We start from the raw sequence: 13,644 nt of genomic DNA, 5'->3' as shown, positions 1-13,644 counted from the left end.
CTTGTCCCAGCCCCTGCACCAAAGTGTTAAGGTCAAGTATTGAATAGCTGTTGGTCCCTCTAACAATTTTTAGTCTCTATTGAGAATAGTTTTCCATTTGAAATTAATGTTAAAAAAAAAACCATTTTATTGTATTTATGATGTTAGTCTATAAAATTATGGACTGTTCTTGCTATTTAAAGAAAAACTAAAATTCCAATGTTTTCTTAAAAAAAAAAAACTACCATTTTGATAATGGTAAGATTATTTAGTATGTTTCTATAGATATATATCCTGAAGTTAACAAAAGGAAATGTAATAACCAATCTTTGGGGTAAAAAGCCTAAGTGTTACTTTTTTTTGCTTTAATAGAGGAAAGTTACTGGTGTTAAATACATTTATTGTAAACTTTAGACACAAAAATAGGTTCTCTAGGCCATTCACATGCACATTAAAATCAAAAAGCTGCAAACTACAACAATGCATATAATTATACAAATGATGCCACTCTGTGATGATTACAGGATTGTTGTCCATGCAAGAAGATCTGAGGCATTATCTATGACGCCTTAAGATCCAGAAGTGTTGTTACTACCAAACCTCTGATTAACACTGTGAAGTAAGTGTTTTGGAAGGCAGTTCCACGAGTTGGCTAACATTTCTTTAAAGCAAATGACTGCTTCTAAGCTTAGCCTGAAAAGTGGACAAAAGAAAAATAATTTCACTTTGCTGTTTAAAGTACATTAACTTGAATTTAAAATTAAATAAATAAATAATAAACCTCTTTCTTTAGGAACTGATTACATCAATGAAGATTCATTGCTCTTAAATAATCCATAAACCTGTTTTTTTTTTTTTTTTTTTTTTTTTAAGAACACTGAAGTGTCAAGTGCCAAGGAAAAATTTACTTACCGTACAAGAGATTTTGGTTGAACTGAAAATATAAGAATTTCATTACTGTGTGCCTGAAAAATAGAGGTGAACACATTAAAAACAAAAAGGCAAGTGCATCACAGATAAGTTTCAGTAGTAATATGAAGTGGTATACTTACAGCTCTGTGATGAACCAGCAGGTTGTTGGCACACCCACCAAAAACAATCACTTCTCCTTCATCACTAGCACAAGCTGTATGCCATAGCCTGAATTTTAAAAAAAAACTTGAATTTGAAGTCACCCAGAAGACCAAATTGATCATTCACACTCATAACTAGTGAAATAAAGATTAGAGATCTTAAGATAGTTGTTGTGCCTAAACATGACCATGAGAAATAAAACCTTAAGGAAAAGTAGCAGAAGTAGAAAAATCAGTGTTGATTTTATATGGATATTATTTGTCTCTGTTTCGTTTATGGAGTGAAGAGGTTTGAATTCAATGATGTGTTTTGTAGGTCTTTGATAGCAATAAGTTAGCCTTACACAGAACATCTGAGGGGTGCTGAAGTTCTGCCCCAATAAGCTGAAAGTCTTAAAGCCTGATAATTCTATAGAAAAGTCATTTGAACCAAATGAAATCTTAGTGGCATGCCTGTACTTGGATTAGAGGATTGGGGGAAAAATGCAGGTGATATATCTAAATGTGCTTTGAACTCCATTGCTGAGTAAATCATTGTCCTTAACAGTTCATTTGACAATGATAATTTGATTTATCCTGTTGTACGTTGCTATTGTAAATCTAATCAGCAGTTGTTTTACCTTCCCATACATTAAGATTTTTAAATTCTCCCCTTACAAGTTCCTTTTGTTTTTGTTTTAATTACAAACTTAGGTTCGGTTCAACTCAGGTAAACAACTTGCTTTTAAGTTTTAACTGTGTCAATAATTTTTTGATAGCAGAAGGAAAGGGCAGCCCTATTCTTCCTACACAGATAATAACAGAAAGGCATTTGATACTCAAATTAATATTGGTTTTTCTTGGCTGGGAATATAACTCCATGGTAGAGTACTTGCCTAGCATGTGCATGGCCCCTAGGTCCAATCTCCAGTATCACAAAAGAAAAACATTGGTTCTCTTTGAGAAGTATGATGTTAAACCTTAATAGATACCAAGATTTTTTAAAATAAGAATATGGGTAAAATATAGCTAAAATATCCTCAGTTCTTATTAGTCTTGCACATTTCTAGGCCTAATTCAGTATAAGAATTGTCTTTTAAATAGTTCATACCTTGGTTTTTCAGTATAGGGGTGATTAAACTGTATCCATTCATTTTTACTGATGCAGTAAGTCCAGGCATCACCTGATTGAAGCAAAATTTAAAAAGCTGTGATGTATGTTTATCTTTCATTATGACATTGATGTTTAAAGGGCACAACTTGTGCAAAAAAAGTAATGAAGTTTTTCCTTTTTTCCCCTCCTTTTTTTCTCTGCAGTTAACCACCTCTGCATGTTACAGCCTTCAGGGCTTTTACATACTGCAGGTCATTTCTCTACTGGAGGAATGGATTTATGACATAATATGTACAATGTAGCATAATTTCAGTATGTATAGGATCAAAATTAATAAACCTCCAAGCCAACTCTATACACTCTTGATACATCTAAAATAAAATGATTTTCAGCTATTTATTTATTATATGTAAGTGATATATAAATATTTAAGTTTTTTAAAGACTCACTTAGTGGCTGTTTTTCAGTGGTAAATCCTCCAAAGAGAAAAAGATGATCTGAAGAAACTGGTGTTAGTGAGTGCCAGGATCGGCCGACAGGGCATATGCCTTGTGGAATTCTGAAAAAAAGTTACAACATCCGTTTCAAAGTAGCTACTATATTTAATGCAGACAAATATTTAAGTTTTCTTTTAAAATTTAGATGGGATTATTAGAAAAGGAGACTTAAGGGTCTTACTGCCGTCCCCCCCCCCCCCCCCCCCCCCCCCCCGCTGAAAATAAGGCAAACATTAAAGCCCATGCTTGCTATGCCAGGCACATAGTTTTTGAAACTGGAAATAAAATTCCATCCTTAAGAACCCTGGTAATCATGTTTATTAAATTCATAAAGAAGATTAAAGCAAGTTTATTACATACTAATAATAAGGTATAGGGAGAAAGGGTTTTTTAAAAAAAACTTTTCTGAATAATTATCTAAAGTGATACTTGCAATTCATTCCACTCCCATGTATCCAGATTAAGATAGTGAAGATCATTCATTCTAGCATCCTAAAAAAGGATAATTAGGTAGTTACATTTTGAGGAATTCAAAAGTAAGCTATTGAAACTGTTTATATACTCACTCGGTATCTGCCTCCAAAAACAAAACCTTTGTTTCCAACAGTTGCACAGGCATGGGCAGCACGAGGTGAAGGCGCTTTACCCTATTAAAAAGTAATAAAAGCAATTTAATAAATAAGTGAACTATTTAGAAATGGGGAAAATCCAGTCTTGATGTAGAAAATTATATGCAAAATACTTGAGTTTTTAAAAGCTGAAGCACAGACTTCTAGACAACAGCAATACTGAAGACTGATGCATTATTTAATATGTATCAGAGGGAAAGGAAATCTAATGTAAGTTCCCATCTAGAACTAGATTATATATTACCAGTAACAGCTGCTATTATATACCATCTATTAGGTAATAAATGTTGGGTTAGTCTCTATATACATTCATTAAACTACTCTTGAGTTCTAAGTTCCTTGGAGAATAATGAAAACTCTGGATTGTCTCTCCAGAAAACAAGAAATAATAGTTTCACATCATCTCCAACTCTGGCATATTCCCCTCTCCTCTAAATAGCCTTGTTTTAATGGTATATTATTGCTTATTAACTCACAGTAGTTAGAGGCTGGCTCCAGGTAAATGTTTCAGTGTCTAAAATATGTACATGATCATTCCATCCTCTTGGATGACTTGAATTCTACAGAAAAAAAAAAAAAGACCCTCTTTGAGTTAGTTTACAGATAACGTTTATAAAATTACACAGCCACGTTCAATTTATTAATAAGTGAACAAAACTACTAGTGTATATAAAATGTATTATGTCAACATACTAAGTAGGCCATATGCAAACATGAAATTTACTTACCCAAAAAGATGTTTCATCAAATTCAAAAGTTCCCAATACTTTATCTTCAGGTAAATAGCCATACCCTCCAAAAAATATTAGCCTGTTTGATTTAAAAAAAAAAAAAAAGACACTAAAAATTCAAACATCTACAGGATAGGACCCAAGGAATTTTTCTCACTATTTTTTTGCAATATTATGGATTGAACCCAAGGCCTTGTGCATGCTATGCAAGTGCTTTATCATTGAGCTGCATACCCAGCCCTTTTTTATCTCATTTTTAAAATTTTGAGACAGAGTCTCACTAAGTTGCCCAGGCTGGCCTCGAACTTTCAGTCCTCTTCCTCAGGCTCCTAAGTGATTTTTTTTCTTAATTTGACATATAGTACAAGTTGAAAAGTTACACTTATATATATGAATATACTTATTCAAATAATAATAGCTAACACTTAACTATATCTTAAGTACTGTGTTAAATGCTTTTATGTGTTAATATATTTAATATTCATATTGGTCCTATGAGTTATATTCTATACTGTTTATTGCGTAGGATATTTGAATGGTAAACTACTTTCTGCATAAAAATCCAAACCTACATTACTTTCTAACTCACTTGTTTTTATATACCCAGACACCAAGTTTGTCCTTTGATGATGGAGGAATTCCTTGGCAATCAATTCTTTCCCACTGTAACACTCTATCTGTAGACCTTGAATCCAGCATGTAGAACTGTCAGAAGCAACAAATTCAGTTAGATTTCGTTATGTGGAAGAAATTCAACTTTATTTAGCGATTAATTTTACTGTGGCTTATAATAATAAAGGTGCCATCTAATTCAGTGTTACTGAAATTGTGACTATAGACTGACTGCCAGGTGGGTCGGAGTCAAGATTACTAAGAACTTGTGACAGAATGTAAATTTCTAAATCACTAAGAACACAGTTATTTCAACTAATTTTTCATAGCCACCCTTTTATGATGAAGGAATCAATAATGTGTTTATTTACCGTCTGGCATAAGCTCCTTATTTTGCTGTAGACAGGGACTTTGAGTCAAACTGATTTGATTTATACAAATTAGGACAGTATTACCAAAAACCAAAATCAAGTCTGTCAATTTTACCTTTAAGTTCAATTTAATAAACACGTCTTCAGTGCCTACCTGGGAGCTCCTAATTCTGGGAGCTAAAGATCCATCAGTACTTAAAAGGTTAAATGTTGTCTACCCATCCAGGTAACTGGATATATTGACATATCAGTCACTTCTCAAACACTCAAGCTTCCTTTTGGTCAAACTTAGAACATTGAATCCTAGCCATCTGTGACCACCCTCTAAAAATCACAGCTCTCCTTTCCAAGCTTTTTCAGATTGTGTCAAAGTTATTTTTCTCCCCCAGGGCTCTGAAAAATACATGGCCAAACTACAGCTCAAACCTCTTAGGCATAGAACCATTTCTTCAAACAAAAATCTTGAAAGCCCAATATGTAAAAACAAAAGTGGAGTTAATACTTGTTTAAATGGGGGAGGAGGGGCAGTGTGGAGCCCACCTAACACTACACATTCATTCTTCTCATGGGTACCTCAAAGAAATCCCTGGTTTCTAGAAGCACAGTTTGAAACCATCTAAACCATATATCACACCTACAAAAAATCCCTGGCATTTCCTTGAGTAAAATATACTTGATTATGTCTCTGCACCATTGACTACCCCTATTATTCAGTTTAAACATTACCTCTTGGTTGACCAATTCTTTGGTTTTCTACCAAACCCAATGTCAAGGACTCTTTTAGAGTTAATAGTATTTACTATATTATTACTTGTGTCAGGCTGTGTGCATATAATCATTTACTTATGTGTGTCCCTTCCAGATTGAACTCCTTGAGGTAGAGAATTGTTATCATTCATTTTTCTCTGCAGTGTCCAACTCAGCATATAAGGTGCTTACTAAGTTGCCAAATAAATGAATTAATAGGAGTCTGCCTATATCATGTGTTCTTCTGAATCTTAAATCTGTCTCTTACTGGTCTGAAGAGAACAAATGACAATTTGGAAAAAAAAAATATATGAGCAAAATCTGAGCAGCAGTGTCTTAGGGTATCATATTATAGAAATGTTACTATCTGAATTTTTTTCAGTGTCAATTTATCCTTATGACTTTCTGAGTGTTCTGTTCATCTTTACCCTTCCCTCCATGATTACATCTTGTTTCCAATTTGTACCCTAATCAAAGTACATAATATTTTTAAACTGGAACAGATATAAACAATAACCTGACTTGGGTAATGTGAGGTCGTCTAAAAGAATAAACTTGCCTTGAGCCATAATTCTTAGAACACTAACCTTATTTGTATTGCCTCTTGAATGGTGACCTCCAAACAAGTACAGGACCCTGTCTACACACACAGCACAGCTTCCTGACATAGAAGGAGGAACATCACCTTCAGTATTAATTTTTTTCCTGAGGGAGGGAAATTGAATATATATAAGTTTACCAAAAATTAAGAAAGGCAAAGCTTCATTTTCTTCTATTTATAGTCCCTCAATAAAGGGAGTAAAATAACAGGGCCAGTATCTCTAGGGTCTCTTAGACCTGAAATCAATTCAAGGGATGAACCTTTCTCCTCTTTTTCTATTCTATGGACAATGAATAGAGCCCAGCTGGTCCTACTTGCAGGCAAAATGAGATTCTGAAACCCTAAGTGTTGTGTTACCTTTTTTAAAAAAAAAAAAAATTTAAAGTGTTTTTTAGATGTTGACAGACCTTTATTTTATTCATTTATTTATATGCAGTGCTGAGAATTGAACCCAGTGCCTCATGCATGCTAGGCAAGCATTATACCACTAAGGCACAATTACAGCCCCTTATGTTGCACTTTCTAAAAAATATTTTTAGTGTAGATGGACATTTTATTTATTTTTATGTGGTGCTGAGGATCAAATCCAATGCCTCACATGCTAGGCAAGTGCTCTACAACTGAGCCACAACCCCAACCCCTTGTGTTATACTTTATTATTCTGGGAACCATTTTATATTTCTCAAACTAAACTATGCTATTTATTCACATGGCCATAAGCAGCTGTTTTATTTTCAAGTCAAGACCACAGGAGGAAAACTTCAACATTCCCAGTCTTGATAGACTAATTCAGTCACCTTTTAGCCATTTGAATGAATCTGATTCAGATTCTTATGTAATACTCAAACACCTAAGTGGTGGTGTTTATTTACTTTTTGCCAGGCACTTGTGAGTGCTTTGGTAAGTATTGACTCATTCTGAATCTAAAAATGAATCTGAATCAAAAAATTCTAGGATTCATAATATTAATAGCACATTCAAGGTCCTCTGTTCACACAGATACATTTATCAGTTCATCTTTGCTAACCCTGAAATTTGTCTTTTTTTAAAATTTATTTTAACTTGTTTATTCATTTTGGTAGGTTTATTTTTAAAAAACGTTTTGAGTATATGTGTGTGCTATTGGGATGGAACCCAGGATAGATGAGCCACATTCCTAGCTTTTAATATTTTGAGTCAGGGTTCACTGTTGCCCAGGCTGGCCTTGAATTTGTAATCCTCCTGCCCCAGCCTCCTAAACTGCAAATTAAAGGTGTATGCCACCATGTCTAGTCTTTAAAACTCTTAATTTAAAAATATGTAGAAGTCCTCTATTAGGGAATACTGTACAAGTAAAAGTTTCCAGTTCTCTAGAAAAAGATTTGCAAATAGCTCATAGTAACGCTGATTTGCTATAATCCAGAAATAATCCTGACTCTTAGTTTAACTCTTAAGTGGGACTTCCCCTCCATTTTTGTCAGTGTTAGGACTTGACCCAGAGCCTCATGCTTACTAAGCAAGTATTCTCATCATTGAGCTATAGCCCCAGTCCTCAAGTGGGCCTACTATTCTAATATTCTTGTTCTTAGATTTACAATAGGTGAAATACCAAAGTGCAAAGTTCTCACAAACCAAACCATTGGAAACCCTTTTATAAATCCCCAAACATGGTTCACCCAGCATTTTGAGCAACATTTTAATTTGAATGACATGTTCTTTATTTATCACTGTTGTGCAATTGGCAAAAAAGATATTCCAGTTTTATATAAAAGAAAAGATTCATTTTGGTTTTTAAAGAGAACATACTCTTTTTTTCTTTTCTTTTTTTAAGGGTGATCCAGGGTGATCTAACCACTGAGCTATATCACCAGGCCAGAATGTACTCTTTTTTAAGAGATTTGTGCAGAACTTATTTTTAGCAGATAAAATTCTAAGCCATCTAAAACCTAACAATTCAAACAAACTAAATCTTAAGATACCATGTAACAGAAGACATATATCTTAAGATGTCATGTATTTAAAAAGGGTATATGGAACTTTTATCATCTTTTCATTCCAGGGTCTGAAGCTGCTGCCTCCTGGTACTTTACAGAGCTCTGAATAGTATTTACAGTGCCCTGAATAGAAATTTATTCTAAGGTCATAAAAGTATCTAGTAATTACTGAACTGTTTCTGAAAAGATATTTTAAACAGAAATGAAACAGTTAAACTAGAACATTGTTTTCAGAGTAGCATCTTTTTTTTTTTTTTTTTTTTTTTTTTTTTTTTGGTGGTAGTGGTTCTGGGGATTGAACCCAGGGCCTTGTGTATTCTAGGCAAGCACTGTACCAACTGAACTATATCTCCAGCTCCTAAAATATTTTTTTGCTTTGCAATGTAATTTGGGTTTTTTTAGTCCCTCCCCCCCCCCCCATAATACCCAGTTACCATCTTCCAGTCTCCATGTTGTAGATCCATAGTTCTTCTCTAGGCAGATAAAAGTCATATAATCCTCTGACTTGATTACTCTAAGAAGAATCAAAACAATTGCAAATAACAGTAGTTGATATTTTAAGGAGGCATATTATGAAATTAAGGATGCAATTATGAAATTAGAATGAAAAATAAATAAGCCTTACACTTAGATTAAATGCACAATTCTCCTAGACTCTTACCACATACTCAGGGTAAAGCTTAATGTAAATAGTCCTTAATACACATTTTTTTATATAGCATTGTAATGGTGCAAAGAGTTGAAAGGCCTCTGGGAACTTGCTAAGGCTGCTCTATCCTAAACAGACCATGCATCAAATTTCAGTTGCATGACTTCAGGTGAGATTGGTTATCTGTGCTGTGACCAGCAGACTACACAAAGTGGCCAACTCATGCCAACATATGTGTGGTGTTCTAAACAGGTTTTCCTTTCACTCATTTTATGACAAGAAATAGAGGGCATAACTGCAAATATGTGAATATTGAGTCTTTATGCAAAACTGTAAGTTCCTTATTTTATTCCGATTCCCTTCAGGTATTAACTCCTAAAGATAGCTTACCATATGCCAGAACCAAATGCTGTCCACAAATCTCTTTATTTAATACTTACAACAAAAAAGTAGTTGATATTACAACAGGTTTTTTTGGAGAGTTAAGTAAATTGCCCAACTTAGCAAGTTATGGTGGAAGCAGGAATTCTTCTTTCCTGAACTTTGATGACTGCCTCACATTTTCAGTCTTTGATCCTCCCTGTACACTTTGTCTTTTTTCTTTTTCTTTTTTTTTTTTTTTTGCATTTCTTAAATTATTATTTTTTACTTTGAGATATTTATAGATTCACATGAATTTGTAAGAAATAATTCAAATAATTCTTTTGTACTTTTTACCCACTTTTTCCCACTAGTAACATCTTACAAAGCTGGAGTACAAGCTTGCAACAGAATACTACAATATTAATAAAATTCACCAATCTTATTTAGATTTCCCACTTGATGTGGGAAAAATGTAGAACTAGGTACTCCTTGGCCACTTAAGCAGTGTCAACACAAACCGTAAACTGAAAATGCAGTTCACTTAAAATTAGTGTAAAAGTCCAATAAATTTGGGTAGTAAACTACAGCAATAGATCAGTTAACCATGTAAACATTTCTTTTTCTACTCTATCACTTAAGTGGTAGGAAAAAAAGAATGAGAAAGCATTGAAAGTTAACCTGCTAACCTCAAGGAGACCAGCCTGGCCTGGGGAGGAAAACCCACTACTTATGAAGGAAGCCAAAGTTTACTACCCTTGAAACAATTCCCAAGGGTTTCCTGTGCCTGCTGTCAAGAGTACCAGTAAAAAAAAAAAAATTATATATATATATATATGTGAAGGAGGGAGGGCATTTGGTAATCACGCACTTCAGTGACTGCCTCTCATGAGTCCCCCAACCTCATAAATTACCCCCAGGACCTCATAAATTAATCAGAAATCTGCTGTGATGGTCCTCTTCCTCCCCACAACCTGAAAATCCTTTTCCCTTAGTGCTGATTTTTACTGATAGAATTATAAAGTAGTATTAGACTGAAGTGTGATTGAATGCTGTTTCCCCCTCAAGTATTTACATTTTAATAATGATCACTACATACTTAATCCCTCCCTCTTTACAATTGCATACCCCCAATCCTGATCTCAATGATACCAGCCTGACATGAAGGAAGCCAAAGTTTACTACCTTTCAAACAATCTCCAAGGGTTTCCTGTGCCTACTGTCTCCCTCTTCACAGTTCCATTCCCCAACCTTCTACACACCTATTCATGGGAAGCTGGGGAAAACATGGCAGGTTAATTAGGATTGGCAAAGAAAAGTACTTTTGCAGTTGAACCAAATGACAGTGTCAGGACAGCTGTCTTTGGGAGCTACCTCAAAATTGGTCAACTGTGATCAGATCAATTGTACCATGAGCTAAACTTACCAGGGTCACAAAGCAACTCATTTAAGGCAAGGTGCAAGAAACTAGATTTCGAGTCTTCGGTAAGGGGAGATCCTCCCCATCCAACCAAGGCCTCCGGAGTGCGAGGCTAGTCTACAGGTCTACCCCTGAAGCAATTCCCTCAGCCCCCGTCAAATGAAACCTCCGCGGTACACGTGATTGAACTTGGGGTCTCAGACATATTAGACAATGCTCCCTTTGACCACTTACAAAACCAAAAAGGAATAAAGGATTTCGTGGTCGAAATGGATCACAGCCAACCCAGCTAATAAGAGAATTCTAGAATGTAGAGTGTCACTGGAAAACTAAAACCAATAAAAGAACAGAACGAATGAGCGAGCACGGTTTTACACTGAAGACATCTGGGTAGGATTCCTCGGTGGGCGGGGCGGGGCGGGAGAAGCGGTGCAACTGGCTCTAAACTGAACTAAGCACGTTTTATGATTAGGGTGTCAAAGAGCTGCGATCTAATAACATGTTGCTAGGGGTTCTTGGTTGGTTAGTGGTGGAAATATTCCATTAATTTTCTAAATGGAGGTTTCTTCTTAAAAACTTCAACCCTTTCACTCCTGAAACCAGAGGGAAAATGGTTGTGTTCAAACAATAGTCTGGTGTAGCTGGTACTGCTTACTGCACATGGGGGGAGGTTGAAGAAGGCGATTCCGTGGCCTTGCAAAATTCCAGGGTATTCCTACACCTGGGCCACCCCGAAAGTGGGCAAAGCTACCTATGGCCCAACTGGCCTCAGCTTCATAGGTAAAGTTCTCCTGAGTAGTCCGGACAAAGGGTCCGGGTGACCTCATAACGCCATCTCCTTACACACCCCCAACCCTTTTAAATAAAACCTGTTCCGTGGTCATCCACCACCAACCCACATTAACAGTGCCCTCTCCAGAATAACGCTCCAATAGCAACAATGCGGGGGGGGGGGGCGCGGCAAGCGGGCTTTGTAAGCTGAGGTTGACGTGACAACCGCCGTGGAGCCTTGAGACGGGTTGGGGGACTCACGAGAAGACACCCCCCCACACACACACACACACCCAACGGGTAGAGTCGCGTGGCGAGAGATTTGGGAAGCGCCCTGGACAGCCCGCTCCTGCTGCCCGCCTGGCCACTGACCGGCTCGCGCACCAGCCAAGCGAAGCCCGCCGGCCCCCCACTGACCTTGTAGCCGCCCCAGACGAACATGTGGCGCCCGTCGCTGACGGCTACGTGGCCGCTGCGCTCGGCTGGGCAGGCGAGCTCCATGGACTCATAGCTCTCAAAAGCTGGCCCTGGCAAGTCATCCGCCCGCAGATCCTCGTTGCCATCAGCCATCTTGAGGCTGCACTTTCGTGCACCAAGAATGTCCACACTTGTGAGCCGGGAAGAGACAAAGAAAAGGAAAGAAATGCAAAGCGGCGCGTAGCCAGGAGAAGGCAGAGGCGATGACAGGCGCGGCGTGCAGGCCTGCTGGCCGCCAGTGCTGTCTCCCGCCCTGCTCTTCCGAGCTCAGATCTCCACCGCCCCGGCGCCCTGCGTGCAGTGGGTCGGGGGCGAGGGACAGCAGGGGGGCCCAGGGCAGGAGCAGCGAGGGGAGGGCTGCCCAGTCGACTGGCTAGCTCTAGCAGCCTTGCGCCCCGCCTCCAGCAGTCCAGGGCCCTTGTTTACGCCGCGGCCGGAAGCCGCCGGTTCCGCTGACGCGGCTCGTCGGGCTCCAGAATTGCGGCCGCGCTCAGCGCCCCCAGCGCCGGGTCCTCCCGCCGCCGCGGTCGCCGCAGCCCGCCCCGCCGCCCCGGGCCTGGGCCTGGACGCCTACGTGGCCCCGCGAAGTCCACGCACGCTCCAAGTCCCCTACCTTGAGGCAGCTACAAGGATATGCTAGGGTTTAGCCAGATTCGCGCATTCCTTTTTCTTTTGGAGAGTTTTCCTTTCTAATTGAAGGGTGTTTTCAAAGGGTTCCCAGTCTGGACAAGGCATCAAAATTGCCCAACAGGAAGTTTCCAATCTTAGCTTCTCAGATAAGGAGTAAATGCCCGCTCTCCTGCGAATAGGAGGGTGGCGCCTGGGCCCGGTGACCCCAGCTCCAGTGACGCGCAGCTTCGCTGAGCGATGCCAACTGGGCTCCCTGCAGGTTCTGCTCGGGCTCCGCGGGAGTTCTGATTTTTATTGCTGCAAACTGTCTCTCAGTTTGGAGAATCGTATTAAAAGACGTATCATAAACTGTAACCGCTCAGCTCTCCAGAAGGAAAGCGAATCCTGTTCACAGTTTTTTGGGGTTTTGTTTTTTCTTATATAATACATTTAAGTTAGGCCAAAAGGAAATTACAAATTATCTAAACTACATAACTCACGTGTAACGTAATAGGGGTTGGACTAGAATACATCTTAAATTCCTAATTTAATGGTGCCTCTAGAATTTGCGGTGGGAGTGGCGTGCTTTATCGTCCTCTCTTTCCCCCTTCTTCACCCTGGAACACTACACAGAACAGCAATACACTGAACAACAAAGCATTTTTTTTTTTCACTTAAATTTTCGCTGTCTGAAACTTTCTCTGCTGACATTATGCTCACTTGAATTCAGAGAAGAGAGTTACTTAATAGGACTAATTTAAGCCTCCAAAAAGAAACAAATCCTCTGGTAGCTGTTGAGACTTTCTTTGCTACTCACCTTGGTTTGTACAAGGCTCACCAATGTGGCTCACCAGGATTTATTGGAGTAGTGTCCCTTCCGATGTGATGGATTTGTGCTTAGTACAATTTTGGGGGGAGTGGGGGTGCCGAGGATTGAACTCAGAGGCACTTGATCACTGAGTCACATCCCCAGCCCTATTTTGTATTTTATTTGGAGACAATGTCTTAACTGAGTTGCTTAGTGCTTTGCTGAGGCTGGCTTTGAACTCTTG

The 13,644-nt window shown here is 38.3% G+C and overlaps 1 protein-coding gene across 4 annotated transcripts; it reads right to left on the bottom strand.

Moving 5' to 3' along the window:
• Window positions 1–362: 362 nt before the first annotated feature.
• Klhdc2 (kelch domain containing 2) lies at window positions 363–12,799 on the bottom strand. Of its 4 annotated transcripts, none has more exons than XM_046461795.2 (14): window positions 12,597–12,799; window positions 11,924–12,113; window positions 8,741–8,820; window positions 6,320–6,437; window positions 4,592–4,707; window positions 4,000–4,081; window positions 3,748–3,831; window positions 3,209–3,289; window positions 3,076–3,134; window positions 2,595–2,704; window positions 2,143–2,215; window positions 1,032–1,119; window positions 892–944; window positions 363–672 (listed from the first exon to the last, which is right to left on the bottom strand). In XM_046461795.2, the coding sequence occupies exons 2-14, from the start codon at window positions 12,074–12,076 to the stop codon at window positions 549–551; spliced, it is 1,221 nt and encodes a 406-aa protein (XP_046317751.1). In that variant the 5' UTR covers window positions 12,077–12,113; window positions 12,597–12,799; the 3' UTR covers window positions 363–548. The 4 variants fall into 4 exon arrangements, with proteins under 4 accessions (XP_046317751.1, XP_046317752.1, XP_046317753.1 ...); XM_046461796.2 differs by lacking the exon at window positions 12,597–12,799 and adding an exon at window positions 10,501–10,591 and having other exon boundaries at window positions 11,924–12,062; XM_046461797.2 differs by lacking the exon at window positions 11,924–12,113 and having other exon boundaries at window positions 12,597–12,797.
• Window positions 12,800–13,644: the final 845 nt, after the last annotated feature.

This window comes from Marmota monax, unplaced genomic scaffold (genome assembly GCF_021218885.2).
Source record: "Marmota monax isolate L192 unplaced genomic scaffold, Marmota_monax_Labrador192_F-V1.1 WCK01_AAM20220418_F8-fsc00001, whole genome shotgun sequence".
Lineage (NCBI taxonomy): Eukaryota > Metazoa > Chordata > Mammalia > Rodentia > Sciuridae > Marmota > Marmota monax.
The sequence above is the reverse complement of the archived record's forward strand: the minus strand, read 5'-3'. Positions and strand labels throughout refer to the sequence as shown.